The following is a 20,349-nucleotide window of genomic DNA, read 5'->3' as shown; positions in this document are numbered from 1 at the left end:
TTATATTAGAGGATTAAAATCAAAAATTCATTTCAAACAAAAGTGAAATAGATTATTATTATTTTATCGAAAAGCTTCTGTTGAAATTATCTCTATACTTTATATATGCCGTATTAAGATCTTGATTTTTTGAAACCTTTATATTTTTATACTCGGACTTTATTGAAGAATCGATTTAATGCATTAGTGAATGAGATAATTAAGTGAGATGTCTATGTATATGAAGAGTTATAACTGAATAAACATGACATACATCCTACTTTTATTAAATTCATTCGATTTTATCATTTAAAGCTAAAAATAAAGTTTGTTTGATACTGATATGTCCTCGATCATCAACTTACATTCACGAGGGACTGGCGAATATGTTCCACGATTTATAATGCAGTGTAATCGTATTCTATATAAAAGTCGTTGATATTAGCGAGCAGAAGTAAAAGCGTGTCATCTGATTCGATTGGTCCCCGAACTTTACGGTTTGTAAATTACCCCGTAAATTACCCCTTAATATAAAAAATTGAAAGCATTAAGAAGGTAAAAACCCCATATTTTGGATTACGATATGTACAGGTCTGACAACTTTGCTCGCAATTTTTACTTACCCTGTAATTACAAGTAATGTCATGATACGTGTCTAAAAAGCAACTTTCTCGCAAAATACTCTAAAAATGTTAATTTTTGCAAAAGAAGACGTCACATTAAAATGATATTTAAGTTTCATCAACGAATAAATGAAATGGTATTAATTAAGCGATATTTTAACTAATATTCGATTTTCACAATTTATGTCGAAATTGTTACGATGCTAATTTTAGCATTTTCATTTGATTTAAAATGCATTTCGTGCGCAAATAATAAAATAAATCTATAGCTGTGTTCAAATTAACTGATCAATGATCTCGACAAAATGAAGTGTTTGATTTATAATCACGATTTTATAATCATTATCCGATTATTAATCATTATCATTATTAAAATCTTCACAGAATATTCCGAAATATGCGGCCAATTTTCCACAAACAGTCGAATAAATGGAAAAAATCTAGTAAAAAAAATTTTTTTTAAATCATAACCAAACGTAAAATGTAATTTTAAATAATGCAAAAAAATTCTAATTATATTTTCAAAAGTAACAACGTTTAAAAACGTTTAGAATACTTTCAAAAAAAAGCATATTTAAAAATACATATTTTTGTTTATTTGTTCAGACGTTTCGAAATTTGGCCGGCATACTTTTTTCTTTCGTCGACAGCTCACAATTCCATTGTGCAGCAACGAAATCAATTCTCATGAATTTTCCTATTGTGGCCCCTTCCACCTACGGCGATTGGTCCAGAGGTGAGAAAAAAGGTGAGAAAAATCGATGGCGACGAGGCACGTGTTTCGCGTAGCAGCGAATTGCGATAATGGAAGCAAGCCGCGCGACTCTGCTCTCCAAATCGACCCGATAAGGCCCTGTGGACTCTGCTCCGAGGCCAATCCGACGACGTAGAATTCTTCTCGCGCGAGAATCTGTCGCACGTACCATTACATTCTATATTGTTCCCACGTTGCGATGAACCCTGATAGGCGATAAGCCGGGCGGAGAAAAACATCTCTCCTCGATTACTCTCTCCCTTCGCGGCGGGGGAGGGGGGGGGGGAGACGGAACCTCGCGGCTCACCCGCGATCAAGCTCCTTCATCAAGGACTTCGTCGCGCTTTTCCGCGTAAGTGAGGAATTTCACAGTCGCGTAGATACCTGGAAGTAGCGATTTCTTCCAAACCCTCGCTTAGACGTATGTATATATAATCAGTATATAGCCGACTTAATTACACGTGGAGATGGATTAACATATCTTCTTATCGTTAAAGTGGTGTGGTGAGACTGTTAAACTCTACTACTACTAACATCGCTAAACTATTTTTTCCCTTATTTTATTTACTCTTCCTTCGTCTTCCGTCATCATCTCACGTCACAGATGCGCGTTGGTATGTCACGTGTATCAAGCCTCATGCGACATGCGACGATCTTGGCATAAAGGAGTTCAATCGATGATCAAGAAGGTGCTGTTAAATAGTTACATGAAATTACAGCTACTTATACATATGCAAAATTAATCTAACGGCTCCGTTCGATTCGCGAAGGATCGGAATACGATTCGAGCTTTCAGGCATCTGTGCGTCGAGAACTTTCGCACGCGCAAGTCTTAAATCGTCGTTTGGAAGAGACACATAATGCGAGAAATAAATTGATTTCTACAGAGCAGAAATACCCAGCCGGGGATGCCTCGGATCAGCCGCGAAACTCTTCGCAAAATTGCAGTTGACACCGAGGCATTCCGAGTGTTCGCTGTGCGATGACGTGGCAAGTGGTCGAGGCGTATAATTTCGAATACTTTCCTCGCGAACTGCACGTTTATCTTTACTACTGAGGAGATAAGCGGACAAGCAAACACGTTTCCATTAGGTACATCCTAAGATTATCGCTGTTTTAGTACTTCGCGGGAAAAACGAGGAACGTGAACTGCCCGACGTTTAACGACTTAACTTGGATAAACATTTCCGAGACGTCAAACTCGTTCACGAATTAAAAATGTACACGTATCACAGATGTTTCGGCCCAGATTGGCTTTGATAACGCGGAAATGCTTAAAACCTGGAAACAAAAGTACTTGCTTTTCAGCGCAGATTTCGAATATTATTCGAAATACGCCAGCAAAGTTCTACGCGCGTGATTAATATTGTGATGTTCCATGAAATTAGTAGACGCGTGTACACTTTGTTAATGCGTTTCGAATATGTTTATGCCGAGTAGAAACTACGTCCAGAAATGTTATGGTCCCTTTGTAAAAGGATAAAAGAGAAATTAAAAATACGAGATACGCATTCAATGGTGTAAATTAGAATTTTGTAATTAAAACTTACAGTTTATATGTCTAATGGAAATTTATTATAATAAAAGTTTTTAAACGTCATATTAATATTTTTAATAATATGTTGGCGTAGCGATTTTATTATCCATAGAATTCTCTTTATGTTCTGCGCGAAGGTACAACTTTTATACGATTTAATACCAAGTATCTGAATAATATGAAAGTAGCGATAAAATAATACGAAAGTAGCTATCAAGAATTTTATTCTATTCTGAATGTGACTTTCTGTATTACGATGAAACATTTGTTTTGCATTCCACCAACTAAATCGCGATGTTCATAGTCAGTTCCATGATTCGCTTTCGATTAGTATTGATATATGATACTTTGTGTAACTGCAAAACGTAAAATATTTTATGATTGCATGAATTCCCGAGAGAAATCTAGTCGAAGTTTATACGCTGACGTTGAAAATAAATGTGATAAAATGACATATACTTAAGAGCGAACTGTCTTTAATCCGCGTACCTGGACATGGCTTCAACGTTAAATCAAAGTAATTTTTGCATGTGTATTTTGTATGTGTATTTTGAATTATTTCAAGTTAGAAAAAAATTTCAACTTTAATATTTTGATTTAAGCGATAAAGGAGAAGATTCTAATCTCCATCTCCATCTCATTATCACGCGATAGAGACGAAAGACGTAAAAATCGAGGAAGAAAATACGAAAGGAAGGAAACGTATATTTGTTATTATTCGCATTCATCTTTGTGAATGTAAATGATCGGATTTATACGCAAGCGAGTTGCCGCTTTTATCATTCTTAAATCGCAGTCGCGAGATGTCTCATTGTAAGTAAAGACGTGCAGTGAATTTGATTGCAATTCTCGAGAATCTCAAGTGAGTGATTCAGCCAGATTATTCCCGCCGCGAGTTAATATTAATCCACATCTGCGATATCGAAGTAACGAAATTATCCACCAGACCACCAGGTAATCCTAAGTAAAAATAATACGATACAAAGAATAATCGCAAATCTGATCCGGACCTCTTCTTCCTCGGCACGCCACGAGAGATATGGATTTTAAACACGCACATACACACATTGATCATTTTTTAATATATTTCTAATTTATACATGTAGCATCGATTTAGAGGATCTCTACGGTACTGGAAAAATATATATATATATATATATATATATATATGACGAGCAAAGTCGCATTACGTCGCAAGTCGTAAATCGGTATTTAGCGCTCGTAGGACTTCCCAATGCGCGGAGAAAAAAGGCGAAGTCCGGATCAAACGCATTGGTTCGGTTAGCTCCTCGGTAGCTGCGCGGTTCCTATAGTACAAGTAGCAAATATATTCATGACTCTTCTAAAGTAGATACGCGTCAGAGTTGTCGCTCACAATGAACAGGGATAGAGATCGCACGCGATCGAGAAATCCGTGCTCTCCCGCGGGAGACTTACTTGGACCGATCGCGACCTCCTGAGAAGTCGCGACGCGCGGCGGGACGACCTCGTCGTCCCGGGACGACGGCGGAGGGGGAGGGGGAGGGAGGTAAAAGAGTGTTCGGGACTCGGAATCCCGCGGGACGAAGATCAAGAGCGAGACCGCGCCGCGCGGTGTCGGAGGATCGGCCGGGCGGATCACACGAGGAGCTCCTTCAGGAAGTCCTCGGCAAGCAAGTCCTACAAGTAGTCGTCGACCCGCTCGCTCTCGTCCGGCGGACTCGGCTCGCTCACACTCAGAATCGGCAGGCCGAAGTGCTGGACCTCGATGCTCGATTCCGTGGCCGCCCGTCTCGCGTACTCGCAGCTCTTCGAGTGACGCTCGGCGTCCGTGCGTCGGTGATGGTGATGATACCGTGGCGGACGAGTGGCCTCGGACTCGTACGATCGCCGATAACACCTGCGGGATTTCCGAAATCAGTCGACGGCAAGCGAAACCGGAAATCTAATCTGGGGTCAGTTCTCTTGGCGCCTCTCGGTCCTCCTCTAATCAGAACGTAGTCCAATTAGACGAAGCAAGATAGAATAATAGAAGGGATACCGGAGGAGGGAGGGGGGTCATTTTTTTCATCATTCAAGATTAAAAATTTATATGTGAACTCGAAAATCATTAGTTTGAAAATATACAAAACAACTCTAGAATCGACATAAAATTAACAATGTTATAATAGTAAATGAGAATTTTTCTTACTTCTTACATTTATACTTTTATAATTGGAAATATATTTCTGTAGCAATTGCATTATTTTTCACAAAAGTTTTTTTTTCATATTATTTTTTTTTTTATTTTTCGTGCAATATAATATGTATATTAGTTTGTAGCAAAATGATGAATATTTAAGATTTATTGTTTTTTATCAATACGTAACAACATTTTTAAATTTTTAACGATTATCAAACAAATTAAAAAAAATTGTATGATTAAACAAATATCTACAATAGATCGAAAACAATGTTGAAATATAAATGGAATTTTATATCTATATCTGTCACTTATCTTACGCGATTTACACTGTGTATTTGTCATCTGTCCTATGCATTCTGCAAAAAAATTATAAAAAGATTTTCAATTCACGCGTTGTCTGTATGTACATGCGTATATCGAACTGTCAGCCTTGCACAGAGTTCGACACACAGAGAGCCGTTATTCTTTAACAACGGGGAGATATTTGCGAGGACACGGTGACGTCATCTAGATGACGTATTTATGACCGATAGCTTCAGAGAAGCGCTCTGGGATATAAATACCGAGCGTTTGTTAAAAATTCACGTGGCGATGCATTTTACAGAGGCGTCGCGCAGGTATTTGTCAGGTGTCACGTGAAAAATGTTAGCCGTCGCTGTTAATGCATTCGAGAGCGGGAGAAAATTATCCAAAAGGTCAACGGATCGTATTTCGAATCGGAGAAAAAGTGAACGGAATCAAATTGATCTTTTTACCGCTCGTCCATGGAAGCAGGCTGTCGCACAGGGCATCTGACGTACTCGTGGCTTCCGCCGGTGCGCCATCCCCCGAAACGTCTGGTGACCAACGACGATGATGCCACCGGGGAGTCCCTGAAACACGAGCGTCATCGTTTTTCATGACGTCGAAGATATTTGCGTCATCTGTGCGAAATGATATTTACATATCCGTGTGCGATATTTACACTTGGACATATTGAAATTCATCGAGCGGTTTAGTGTAATTAAGTAATTAAGTTACAGACTACCAAATCAAATCGATGTAGAGATTAATCGACTAATGAGGTCGATACATGACATTTTCTGCGATCAAATTAAATCTATAAAAAAATCTTTAATTGTCAAAATTATCTTCATGTGATGATCTACACGAAATTGGAGGATAATATTTGCTAGTTGTTAAAAATAAAAATCTCTTATTAATGTTTATATTAGAAATGTGTCGAATAGTGAATTTGTTGAATTGTTGAGCCGGATGACCAACAATTTTTATCTAACAATTACATAAAAAAAAATTAAAAAATGAATAAATATAATATAATGTTATATATACAGTTTATTTTAACGCTACAAAAGATGAAAATAGTAAGTTTTATAAATAATACGATGATAATAATGATAAAATGTTTGTATGTCTTCTAAAAAGTATAAAATATTTAAACAATATATATAACAAAAAATATATAATAAACACGTATACATAATAAACGCGTAACAAATGATTTTAATTCATTTAATTAGATAGATAATTAAATACTGATAATAATATTTAATTAGATTTGATGCCAGGTATTTGATAAAATATCTTAATAATCCATATTTTACCAAATTTTGTCTTATTAATTCAACTTTTGTCAGCTTGTATCTTACAAGATATGCATTATTAATTATTCATTACTTATGCGTTATTAATTATTAATTCATTACTTATTGCCCTTGAAATTTAAACTTTAATTATTCACTCGGATTATAATTACATGGAAAATAGGATCAGCTGGATAGTTAATTACTCTCCGTTTATCCGGCCAGATTGTGAAATAGTAACCAGATTGACCGGATACTGAATAAAGTCTTTTCATCTGAAGATATCCGGCACATTCCTAATTTATTGTAATGTCAGTCAACATTTATATGCCACCTGACAGTGTGATAATTGTGTGATTTTTATCAAGTTCGTTCTACACGTGAAATGTCTATGTTAAACATTGCTACTGTGGTCATTATCGTTCGAATTTGAAATAAATTATTAATCTTGAACTGCGTGTACATACATTCGTTCTTGTCCCAATTGACGGTAGCTTTAAGCTAAATGCACAATGAAAAATACAGACAACAGGATCAGGGAATAGGGAACAGAGAATAAAAAATTTATTGTCGACAATTCACAATGACGGCGATAGCAAAGACAAGAACTGTTCAATCAGAAAATCCAGCGATATAAATTCTCTACATAATATTTGTAATAAAAGATTACAGGTAAACATTAAACAAAGCAAATCACTGTGATTGGTCAAGTACAAGGCAATAAGGAACAGAAATCCAACGCGTCGAAAATTTTGTTCCTATTCCCTGTTCCTAGTATCTATGTTTTCCATTGTGCATTGATACACGATTTCCCATAGGTTGAAATTTGTTGCCTGTGTTATTCCCTGTTCCTATTGTCTGTATTTTTCATTGCGCATCCAGCTTAATACGAGCCACATAATGAATAAAAAAAATCCGAAGTCGTAGGTGAAATCGGAGACGCGATCGAGATAAGCGCGTCGATTTCGCCGTATGAGTTTATCCAGCGACATTCTCGCCGTAATGATCGCTCGCCGTAATGGTCGCTCGGCGAACGATAGTAATCGCGAGATAGAGCTCTGAATGTCAAGGGAGATAAAAGCCGGCAAGAAAAAGCCGCGCGCGCGCGACTTGCGTAACCGCGGACGAATCAAGCTAGGGAAAAAGGGAAGAAAGTTTGCGTATGTGCACACGCGCCGCGTTTTCATAATTCATAGATCCGTATAGCGGCTTGCTTATAGCAATGACAATGTGTGCATGTAACGTTGGCATTATGGAAACGATGCGATGCGGAAAGAAAGGAAAGGGGGCCGTTTGCCCGCGCTCGGAGCGTATCTAAACGGCGTGCGCGTGAATTGAGCGCCGATTGCAGAATTTAAACGACCCAAATATACCCGGGGAAATACTCCCGTCGCATGCGAGATTGTTGCTAAATCGCACAATCGCGATTTTCCGAGAAAAGACATTCCAAAGCCTGGGCGGGCGGCAACACGTTGCTGAAAGGAAACGAAAAGTTGTCACGAAAGCGATCACGGCGGTGATACCGCGGTGTGTTTACCGCATGCTGCGACGAACACGAAATCACAATCCCCCAATATACTTTGATAAAAATCGAAGTGTACTCTCCGGAGTACACTTTTATAAAATTGTATCGACGAAAATATCGATGTAGTCCGAACAGATTAAGACGAAATGTTAATTGGGGATTTTATTATGGGCAAAAAATTGGATGTTTTCGCAATAATAATAAATGTATTAATAAACAAAAAAATATATAAATCACATGATACGTATTTTTTTTATTTCTTATGAGAATACTTAATTTTTTCTTTTGCCCATAATTAATCCCTTATTATCATTTTTTTTTAAATTATATTAATTTTAAAGTTTTAAAATACATATTTTTCAATATAAAATAAAATATATATATATCATTTTATGAAAATGCTGAGAATCTAGATATAGATGATTTTTAATCATGACTTTTAATTAAAATATACATTATTAAATCTGTGTTTTAATAAAGAAAATTTCTTTACATTTTATTAATAAATGTAAATCGATTATGAAATTAATAATGTGAATTAATGTTTGTAATAGTATATGAAATAAAAGGATGTAAAAGAATTTTTGAAAAAAATCATTGGATATCATATGACGATCTATTTAATTATCTTTCTCTATCATCTTAGTCGAAACGAGACGATCATATCAGCAAACCATTATGATGCAGGAAATGAAATGTGCAGATATAAGCGAATAGCTATTAAATGGTGGAATTCGTTAATGGTCTTATAGCTAGAATATGTGGCAGTTGACGTCGCATTCTGAAATTATCGCATTCTGAAATTATGATCGATTTATGATGAAGTGAATGAGATGAGACGTCGTGATAACAAAACAAGCATTGTGTGTTAACTATATTAACTATATTAACTATATTAACTATTGCCTAATGCAACTTTCAGGTCACATATCGATTTAATTATTGTTTCTTTTCATTAGAATTCCTTTTTATGCCGTCATAAACTCTGTATATGAAGTAGTTAAATTTTATTCACAGAGTATAAAATACACTTTTTGCAATTTTTTAATACAATTACCAAAATATGAATATCATAATATTAATCATAGTATTATTTAAAAGTTATTATTATAGTAGAATATAAAATACAAGAAAACATCATATTTTTTTACGTAAATTTTCAATTAATTTATTTAAATTAATGTTATTTTAATTTATGTAAATTTAATTAGGAAACGCAGTTTAAGAAATTATTTTTTATTTTTTATTTATATAGATAGATTATAAAATAAAATTATTATGTGTAGATTATAAAATAAAATTATTTTATATATGTATATGTATATGCTTAATTTGTATTTGTATATACTTTATATGGGAATTTTTTTTATAAATAATTCAATGTACCAAAAATGACATGTTATAAACTACATGTTAATCATGTTTTAATTTCCGATATGCTTATTTCCTATATGATAAGTTCATAGTATTTCAATAAGTCGTAAATATACTAAATTGTTTACAAACCAATTTAATATGTCTATTGCAATCAATATTGAAATAAGAACGTACAATCCAATCTCGGAATCTCTGTCAATGAATCCCGGCGTTAAATTGGAAATGGTGTAAATATAGTTTCCAAAAACTCATCAAGTTTTCTATTATTAAAAGAAGAATGTAATAAAGTTATGTCGGAATAGTTTTTTTTTACGGAATAGTTTCTTCAATTTGAAGAAAAAAGAACTTGTATGATAGTTTTACCAATACATGAAATTATTAAATTTAGATTAAAATACTGAAAAATTGTGACTTTTCAGTAATTTTACTCCTCTGTTAACATAATATAATTAAAATCGACATATTGGTTCATAAAGAATATTTTAAAGCTAGATATACATATATATCTTCTTTCCTTTTCTCTTTCATCATTTTCGGAATAGTTTATATGATAAAAGCGGGTATGTACAACTCATAATATTTAGATTTCTAATCTTTTCCACAAGGAATCTATCTAAAAATTAGATAAACACAAATTTTGATCAAACATGTTAACAAATATAATCCACCAATTAAAAGAGAAGAGAGAGAAAGAGAAGCTTCTTTGATGCAATTATTCAGCTCTATTCCGAGATAACTTTGTTGCTCTCCCCTAGTAGTCAAAGGATTAAACATCCCCACGCACATGCCGTGTATTCTCCTCCGAGACCGGCGATGAGATCCCTGGCGATATCCACGCCGATCATGCTAATCGCTTGATGATAGCGACACGAGAGTACGCGCGGCGGAGAGTTGCGAAAAGAGTGAGAAGGTCGAGCGACTGCAAACAGGAAGGGTCGCAAAGTAGCGGAGTCATTTACATGCGAGGCGCGAGTCAAGTGGGCATCGCCTACTGAAATTGTGATCGATAACCGGCCAAGCGGCCGCGCGCGGGGGCCGTCGTGCATCGCTTGCATCGGCCCGCATCGCGGATCGAACGGCCGCCGGCGTTTCCGCGACAATGTATCGCCGCGTTTAAATTCCCCGGACCGTCATTATCGCTCGCCCCGAGAGCGCACCTGGCACGAGCTACGGCCAGGTCGATGCGTTTACCCCTGTGTAAGTCGCACCACCACCCCCACTGCCGCCGCCGCCACCACCACCACCACCACCACCACCACCACCACCACCACCACCACCATCGGCGATCCGCATTTCTAACAACTATATAGATCGCTCCGAGTGGCATCGGCGGCGAAATCGGCCATAGGACAAATTAAAGCGGAGATGCTGCTATCGATATCCAACGCCACCGAGGCTAATATCAATAAACGACAGATAAACTTGAATTTCGGAATTAATTGTTTGTTAAATGGCTAGAAGTAAAAGCAGAATTAGAGCAATAGAGTAGTATGTAAGGAAATTCTCGCACAATTATGTTCGTTCTAGTTCAATAGATATTTTTAGAACTTTTAATTTATGAGGTACTTAGTAAGTTTAAATATTTGTAATATTCAAAAATTAAATAGATCTTATACTCTTGAGAAAAAGGGAGAGTTACATTATATGATTTTTCTAGTAATAAAAAACCTCCATATAATTTTCTTACATATCCTACACAATGTTACCGAATAAGATTCTATAATACCATTTCTTTCATAATTTTTATCATATATTGTAATTATAATTAATACGATTAATTTATTTCAAGCTTTAAAACTTTTGTTTTTAATCTAATATCAATATTTTTTTAGGATCAATATTTCTTTTAAAATTTATCATTTATTAATATTTTACTAACGTCTGTAAGTTTAAACCAACTAATTACAAAAATTTCGTGGAAATGCTTGTCGAACGCAAATAACTGGAAATTTCTTGTATTTGATCGGGGATTATGTGTACACACAGATTTAATTTAATTGACATACGGTCGATGAACGTAAGCGTTAAATTATATTTACGTCGAATAAACGCGCATTATGTTCTTGGCGGAGGAACGATGATATTTAATAAAATTGCCCGTACCATCTACGAATATCGCACAAATATAAATATGCAAATCTGCACCCACAGAAAAGATTTCTGGATCTAATGCTATTACTCTTCAGATTCAGCATAAAATAGGATCGATATAGAGCCAATCATATTTATTATAAGAAACAGAATATTTTAGTCTTAATTGGAATATTCTTAAATCTAGAATGATCTTGGTGCTACAATAAATAGTAGCACAATCTTACATCAAATACTGGCGCTAATATTGGGCATTATATTGGGCATTATATTTTATTCTACGCAAGAATAAACAAGCTTAAATTTGCATGTATTATTTTTAATTCAAGACAAAATGTCAATCATATTTTAATTCGAGGCAGAAGAATAGAAATTATTAATTTAATCTTAAAATGGTTTTAGTTTTATATTACATGAGATAACAATAAGATTAAATGCATCAAGAATAGTTTTCGTCTCATTACTAGAAATCCTTTTTGAGAGGGTGTGTACGCGTAATTTAAAATCGTGATGGTTGCACATATAAAATATAAAATCGGCGTAGAAAATTCATCTACAACTACACCAAATGCAAAATTTTATGAAATTGACAAATTTATATGCATTGAATACATCCATTGGTTACCAGAGAGAACTACGGGACGTAATTCTCGCAAAACTTGCTATTTTAATTTTAATGACAGATTCCTTGACGACTTCGCAGCCGATTTTTCTATCGCTAGAATTGAAGCTCGTTCAATTTGCACAGCAAATGACAAAATTTCCATTTCCGCAATTCCGGACTTGTCGAAGACACCGTGGAAAGTTGCGAAAGCAAGAGAATGCTTAACGCACGAATTTACAACGCAGATAAAACTCATTGTTATTTAACATTTATTTTTGAACGATAACGACAGTGAAATTGCCGCAATGTTACGATTATATTTTCGTTTTACAACCGAACACTACGACTGATACTTGGAAAAATATTGTAGAACAAACGTGCTCTTGGTGCAGGCATTAAAATGCATTACACGTACGCGGAGCTAGGAAAACTGCTTGCACATGCACCGCATGATGGGAGCATCGTTTCGATGTGATTCTTATTGTATTATACAAGTGCTCGTAAAACCGTTTTAGGGATTAGCGAGCAAAAACCGCTTGTAGTGCGATAACAAATTGTAAAAGGACGAGATGAGGGAGCATCGGGAGACAAGACCACCGCTCATCTAAAATCACGATGCAGCTAGAGCAAATTTGCGTTCTACGATCAATACGAATTTATTCCCCCGAACTGACGCGAATTCTCGATAAACGGAAATGTCTATCATTCTCCTAATATTTCATACGTGTAATCGTAATATCTTTCGAGAGATACCACGTGATAGATTATCATCGGCGAGACAGGAGAAGAAAGCGTGTCCATCCAAGTTGTTGAATTATAAGGATATCGTCTCCACGCTGCAAATGGCAAATGCGAATTTCTTAGAGAATTTCTTACCTCGCTTGACGTTTTCGAGATAATATTAAATTTCATTTAACTGTATACAACGTGTGGAAATGTTGTTTTGGTATTTTTACTCTTGTGCAATTTAGTCAGTCTCAAACGTGCAGTGTTTGTTAGATTTTTTATTATTAGCGTTAAATACGTCGAATGTTCTTATAGTCGTAATTTTGAGTGTCCAAAAATAATAGAAAGGAATGATGTTAAACAAAAAAAATTGATAAATATAATATTTTTAAAAAATATAGGAAAGTTATTTTAGATTTTTTCTGTAACTCTATATCTAGGACAGAATAACGAATATTTCGTTCTTTTAGCGTTAGCGAGACGTAAGAAATCGAAAAAGAAATCGCCAGTGTTTCTTGAATTTAATTTACCTTGAAGAGGGCTGCTGATAACTGGGATCCAACAGTGACGTTTCCGTATTGTCCTTCGTCGTGCTCTCGAGACTGCTCTGCCTCCTCGAGTCCTGATCCTCGGACTTGTCGTCCTGATTTGGTTTCAGGAAGGACTCTCGGTCACCCTCGGCGCTTTCGTCCTTGGAATTCCTTCGTGGGTCCTGTTGGCGATTCGTTGACGCGAGAGGTAAGTTATCTGCACTGCGAACCTTGCGGCACAATTTGGACGTGGACCCATGGCGTCGGAGAAATTCCTGAAATCACAAGGCGTGGGACGTCAGAGAAAATCAAGATTAAGACTATGCTTCTAAAGATTCCTTTTTTTTTTTTTTTCTTTAGCAAAATTAGACTTTTCTTAAATACTTTCTCACGTTGTGCGCCATTTAGTGTAATAATATAGGTGTAATAATAGATAAATAGATAAATATATATGATATAAAGTGTGGCAATATAAAACAGTGACGCGTAAGTACGATGGAGTACGAAAGAGTGTACATTTTTTTCTGAGTTTTTTCTTTTCGAAACACATTTCGGTACCGTAAAACGTGTGCTCTGTGCTCACTCTCCTTTGTGCTTGGAATACACCGACTTGGAGCTTCGAAGTTACGGATTAAAAACTTTGAATGGCGACGCGGCATTCGTTCCGGCGTGTACTTTTTGCGAGATTGATTGATTTTACGTCAAGAACGCAACGAGACGAATTCGGATTGATCATCGTGAATTCCGGCGGACGTCTCGAATCGCGAGAATAATATACAATGTAGCGCACGGTATATAAACGACGGGGGGGGAAGGGACGGAGGAGAGGGGAAGAGCACCGGGGTATTAATTTATACATTCGACTTGTAAATTTGTAATTTGTCAGAAATTGGAAGCGATTGATTATCCGGACAATTTAGTCTGTCAATTCCGCGTGCCATTGCAAAGAGCAATATGCTGAATGTAGCAAATCGCGTGTGCAATACCGACCTTGAAGAACACCAAGCACAATCTTGTATTATTAACGACATGTACTGTGTGTCAGTATTGTGCCAATTGCGAGCCAATTGTCGTTGGTAGGATTGTGCCAATTGCAAGGACAATGTGTCGCAAGATCATGTGAACATAAATATATATAAATATAAATATAAATATATATATATATAAAATATATATATATTTATATTTATATATATCTATATAACGTATAAAATTTTTACGACAAATAGTAGACATCTAATGCCGATTTAAAATAAGAGAGCCCGATTTGAAAATGTAACACATACACATCGTTCGTGCAGCAAAAATGAATTTGTCCATTTCCTTACGAGTAATCTACGAACATATCGATCATCTGGTGCACTACACTTCGACTACCTTGAACTTTGACGTTTGAGGTATCTCTTTCGCACGAACTCTTTCGTGTTCATTATTTATTGAAATAACTGTCGCACTGAGGGATATGGTTATTCCCTTCGACTTGATTGCGTTATGTTAACAATATATGCCGAAACGCGCGATCTGAAACTATAACAATCGTGTAACAATCGTGTAACAATGCAAAGGGGAAAGGGGGAGATTGTTCGACGCGCGACTGTTCAACGACACGCGAGGGAGACAATTGCAATTTCGGACGATTCACGGCTTGCGAGCTGTCGTTGTGGTTAAATAATCAAGTTATTGGACAATCGCGCGCAACGTGTCTTGCAAAAAAAAAAATGCAAAGTGGAATCGACGAATTTTCGTTTTTCTGTTTTTCTATCGGATTTGTCGGATTTTTATCACTCGCTTTTCTATAGAATTGGAGTAGATTCTTGCATGAAAGAGCCTTGCAACACAGCCGTTTATCTACCGCGAAGACTAGTACAACTTAATCTCCAATTTCCACAAGGACAAGAGACGCGACGCGTTGCTCGACGATTCTACACCTAACGATGTTATTAAAATTTAACGTAACATTAGCGCACAATGAAAGCTTAATCAGCCCGCGTTGCATCTCGTTGCTCTTAGAAATTCACACGTCTTTCTTACCGTTTAGATTAAATATTCAACTGGAAAATGGACTTTAGAAAAAAAATTATATAGCGTAGTTGTCATATATAAAAATAAATATGTAAAAAATGTCACGAGATCATCCGTATACGAAGCAGCTCGAGTTCCGGGATACGCGCGATATTCGAGAATTTCATTTTGCTTCTCAACCCCGCGAGTAGCGCGAGTCGCGTAGACTCGGAGGAAGTTGCGCGTCGTTGTAAAGACTCGTATCGTGATGATTATTAAGGCGGAACGCCTATCCTTGGAACTCGGCCGCCGATTCCGCTGATTTCCGATTTCAATCTTCTCGATCGGAAAGCGAGCGGGCCTACGCGACCGCTACCGCGACGGCCGCCGCTTCGCGTCCAACTCCGGGGAAGGTCGTGGCGAAATCGCGCCAGCAGATCGATCGGCGGGTTCGAGGACGCGGCTGTCCACCTCACGTAATCCATCGATCTCTCTGCGTGGATTTTACCCGGCACGATTACTTACCTGCGATAGAAAGCCGGCCACGTCGATGGCACTGTTGACGCGCGGCCTCGAGGTTCTCGGCCAGCCTAAAGCTCCGCCGCTGTCTAAGGAGTCCACGTGATGGCTCGACCAGTGCAGATGCTGGAAATTTCAGTCGTTTTCTGATCACGTTTATCGGCACGGAAGTGGGCAAAAAGCGCGATCGATAATTGCGATCGGTGATAATTGCGGTCGAGCGCGGCCTCTCGAGAAGCGTGACGTTTTAATGCACCTGGGATCTACGTGATAAGAAAAGTTGAGAGGCCGACGGGGGCGAGCGAATGAGGGTGCCGTGTCGTGAACAAAATTGCAGAGACGAGAGTGAACTGTAGGATGCGCCAGAAGTCCCGCGCGCGTTTCTCTTGCTCACGTAAATCTCTTTGAAAATTACCATTTTAGCTCGAATCAAATAGAAGAATATTTAGTCTTTGCTGCAACTTCTTTACGCTAATTAAATATTCTGAAATAAAATATTGATTTCTTCAATCCGCAAAGCGAAGATACTGGATTAAACTTCTCTTTGGAAGCAAAATTGATTCCATAAAATAGAAGAAGCTCATAGTCTGAAGCTTTAAAATATTCATCGTTATATTCCAAGAACGAGGAACAGATGTCTACATCAAAGAAGAAGCACTGGGTTAAATTTTTATTGAGCTAAATGATCGCTCGTTTTCAAATTCATTAAAATAGAATTCTAATTTAAAACCTACATCAAGTGCTTTTATATTCAACGTTAATATGCTTTTGTGAAGCAAGATCTTTATATATAAAGAAGCGCGGTATTTCTGGAACAACCAACGCAACGGCGTGATGATTACATGAAAATGTATGAAAATGTCGCGCTTTTTATCCAGGGGGAAAAAAAACGCGATTTACCGCGGCATAGTGACAGAACAAATCTTCTCGTGATGTAGCACCTTCATCTCACTGCCCCTTTTTCTTATTTATATTCTATTTCTCTCGAACAACTGGGACAAGAGCACGTCTCTAGGTTTTGCAATCTACGTTATGCATAACATCACTATGTCGATCAACTTAGGGGAGGAATTTAGCTTTTGTAATTTTTGTAAGACGGGCACTAACGGCGTAAAAAACGCGCTTCTCACAAATTTTCACTGATAAATATTTGCATCATATCTCATATCGCGTTTGTGTCAAAGACTCAGTTTCTGTTCGGGATAAGATGGAAATACTTACACGTCAAAGTTTATCGTATATTCGGAAACGCTAATAGTAAATGCTAATGAAATTTGCAGACGATTCGGGAATGAGCTCAGACGAAACAGCTATTCTCATAAAATCGATAAGAAAGATGTTAATCTTGCGTTGCATATGTCTGTAATATCAAACGGAATAATTACAGATTTAAGCAACATATTTTGACTGATAATCGTTGTCAAATTCTTAAAAAGTGTATAAAAATAAATCAAAGTATTTATTTATTAAATGATTAAAAATTAAATTTTTTATTGGCAAATTTGTTTCATTTGTTTTCTTTAAAATATTTCTCAATTGAAGCGATCTATAAAAAATTCTAAATAAAACAAGTGACATATTAAAAGTTAAATATTATGTTAGATGTTTTCTAATTAAAAATGTGTTGAAATTAAAAAATTATTTTTAGAAATTTTAGAAATTTAATTTATTACTATAATTTAATTTACTACTAATTAATAAAATACCTCGTGACCTCTGTCCTTTTCTCGCAACCAATTACATTAGTGATGCTGGCTATTTTTCACATCTCTTGTTCTCCATCGGGAATACTTTGAAGCTCGCTTTCGTCTGAATTCTCGCATCGCCTATTTGACAGCGTAAATCGTATCGCGGAAGCAACAAAAAATTTTTTATACGAAAGAAATATACACGGCAGCTAGTATTTATCTCCAACGTATATTATTCGTTCTTTCACTCGACGCGAATTTTTCATGCGCGATACGACGCGCTGTTCCGGCTCTACTTAAAAGCATTTCAAGGGTAGGCTAAAGCATTTTCGTGACTTTAATCGTGATGAGAAAGCGTTGATCATTGCACTGTGCGAGGCATTATCTTAACGCTCGGTGTGATTTCTTCTTTTAGCCTGCCATTAGTGCGAAGAGGTGCAGTGCTCAAGCTGATCTAACGAGGCCAGTTCGTCCTCTGCAAACTGACTCATAGTTCAGTTTCAATAAGAATGCCACACTTATGCCAATCTCGAAAATAAGCGTAATAGATGAAAACACGATGGAACAACACGTGATGAAACGAAAAAAATCATTTGCTCTCTGTGATAGAACGAGGAAACGAGTAAACGTAATAGAAGAACGATAACACAAAACGGCACGGAAACAATATCGTGAAGCTTTGGACGAAAAACGACGTCGGGAAAAAACAACATAGAATATAGCAGTGCCCTACCTCGTTGCACCAACAACAGCGTGACTTTTTCACGCGCAATGTCGCTAATACACGACTCAAGCGGCTGGCATTATAAACTCCTGTGCATTAAAGCCTTCGGTATTGTGCTTTGAGGGGGAGGGGGGGGGGGGCGTGTGTGCCATATACGTTTAAAAGAGGCGGGGGGCTGAATTTTAAAGCGACTCGAAGCGATTGAGAGGCGGCGTGATCTGCTTTCAAACCAAGCTGCTGGAAGTGTCGTTGAACGAAAAGGGAATTTGTTGAAATAAATCGATCGGACGGTGTTCCAGAGCAAAACGGTGTCCTCTTCGTGCGATGAGCAAGATCTGCGCGCTCTTTTCCGGGGGAAGGGGGGAAGGTTCTAATTTCTAACGCCTTAGATATCCATTAGTTTTGCACGCGATAAGCCGGTACATCATTATCATTCGGTCTCTACGTCGTGATAATATGGAGAAGGTGAACCGCCTGTCGCCTCAAAGAGGTACGATCCGAAGTATACTATATTCTTGAAAGTTGCATCTTCCTAAATTATTTACAGTCCATTGGGAAAATCGAAAGACTCCTGCGCTTTTGCGTGTTAGTTTAAGTGGAGAATCCGTAAACTATGCGGTATTAACTCGCAACTACTGTAACGACATCAACTCCGTTGCACATATATTTTATGAAGTATCAGGAAGGATATTTACTCTCTTCTCTTAGATAGCTTCTTCAATTTATAATTTATTACTTTTTGCCATTTATTATTATAAAAATATGAGTAAAGTGATTTATAAATTAAGTCATTGCCGAAATGCACGAATAAAATAAAAGTGAACGTTCTACTTTATTGATATGGATTATAGTTACGTTTAGCCATACTATATTTCTTTAGTAGTTGAGAGTTAAACTTTTCTTTGATCTTTATTGCGCAATAAACACGAAAAACGTTGAGGCGATCATCTATGCTTTAAAAATTAAGCTCGTCGGGGTGAAAGCCGCTTTTAATATACGCCCCAGGAAGTATTCACCGTTAACGCGTTTATCGACCGTTTTAGCTTATCGCTTATTTTTATTTCCTCTCTGTTCTGACGAATTTAAAAAAGCAAATTGCACGGAGATTGATGCGTGAAATAGAACGCGTTAAGAATTAAAAAAGTTGGAAGCATCAATAGAACACGAATCTAAATCCATGATCGCATCCGCGCGGAGAAGAGTTTCCATTTTCACAGTCAGAATATATGCGATCGTAAAAAAATTTCCATTTCTTGCGTCGCCATCCTATATTATACTGAAAACAGACGTGGTTCATTCCTCTTTTTACGACGCGAATAGTTGCGGAATATTTTATCGCTCGTTTATGAGTCGTTATCGATGCGCTCACAATATGTCTGACGAGTTATTTTGTTTTTTATTCTAGACAAATTTTTCTAATTGACAATTAACTTAAAAATTAAAATTAATTTACTTAAAAAAAAAAAAAAGATCTGCCAATTATGATTTTATACGTTAAAATTAGAAAGAGACACATTTTCGCGATTTGCGCGATGAAGATGTAAACTAAATTTACATCACTATTTTCGTATTGCAAAGCGAGATAATTTATTTCTTTTGTCTCGCATCTCAAACTTCTTTGATCAACAATCATTTAACTTTGAAAATTATACACAAATATATAATTAAATGTAATTATAGAATAAAACAAATGTTTTAATTAATAGGTATTTCTGAGTACCGTGTTCAATAAGAAAATCATGTATGGTGTGTGAGGTTACATTGATTCCTCAAGAGTTTGAGAGAACAATATTAAAATCTCTCTCTCTCTCTGTTAATAATATTTATTGTTTCCGTTTCAACGTGATGCTCTCGTATTGCAAATATGACCTAAAAGCTTCCATTTATCTCTTCATATTCCGAAGTACGATGTTATAGACATGCT

General features: G+C 36.6%; 1 protein-coding gene across 16 annotated transcripts in view; it reads right to left on the bottom strand.

The window, feature by feature from the left end:
* Positions 1 to 1,900: 1,900 nt before the first annotated feature.
* Positions 1,901 to 20,349, bottom strand: part of LOC105433985 (uncharacterized) — a 77,444-nt gene continuing 58,995 nt past the window's right edge. For 12 of the 16 annotated variants that reach the window (XM_089075253.1, XM_089075255.1, XM_089075256.1 and 9 more), the window contains 4 exons: positions 16,020 to 16,139; positions 13,494 to 13,768; positions 5,813 to 5,929; positions 1,901 to 4,858 (listed from right to left, as the gene is read on the bottom strand). In XM_089075253.1, the coding sequence (XP_088931379.1) occupies positions 4,609 to 4,858; positions 5,813 to 5,929; positions 13,494 to 13,768; positions 16,020 to 16,139 (762 nt within the window). In that variant the 3' untranslated portion in view covers positions 1,901 to 4,608. Of the gene's footprint in view, positions 4,859 to 5,143; positions 5,414 to 5,812; positions 5,930 to 13,493; positions 13,769 to 16,019; positions 16,140 to 20,349 lie in introns of those variants that run through there. The other 4 variants (XM_089075262.1, XM_011649528.2, XM_089075266.1 and 1 more) reach the window with 3 other exon arrangements.

This window comes from Pogonomyrmex barbatus, unplaced genomic scaffold, assembly GCF_055798465.1.
Source record: "Pogonomyrmex barbatus isolate J1 unplaced genomic scaffold, ASM5579846v1 scaffold18, whole genome shotgun sequence".
In the NCBI taxonomy this organism is placed as follows: Eukaryota; Metazoa; Arthropoda; class Insecta; order Hymenoptera; family Formicidae; genus Pogonomyrmex; species Pogonomyrmex barbatus.
This window is presented reverse-complemented; position numbering and strand designations above follow the sequence as displayed.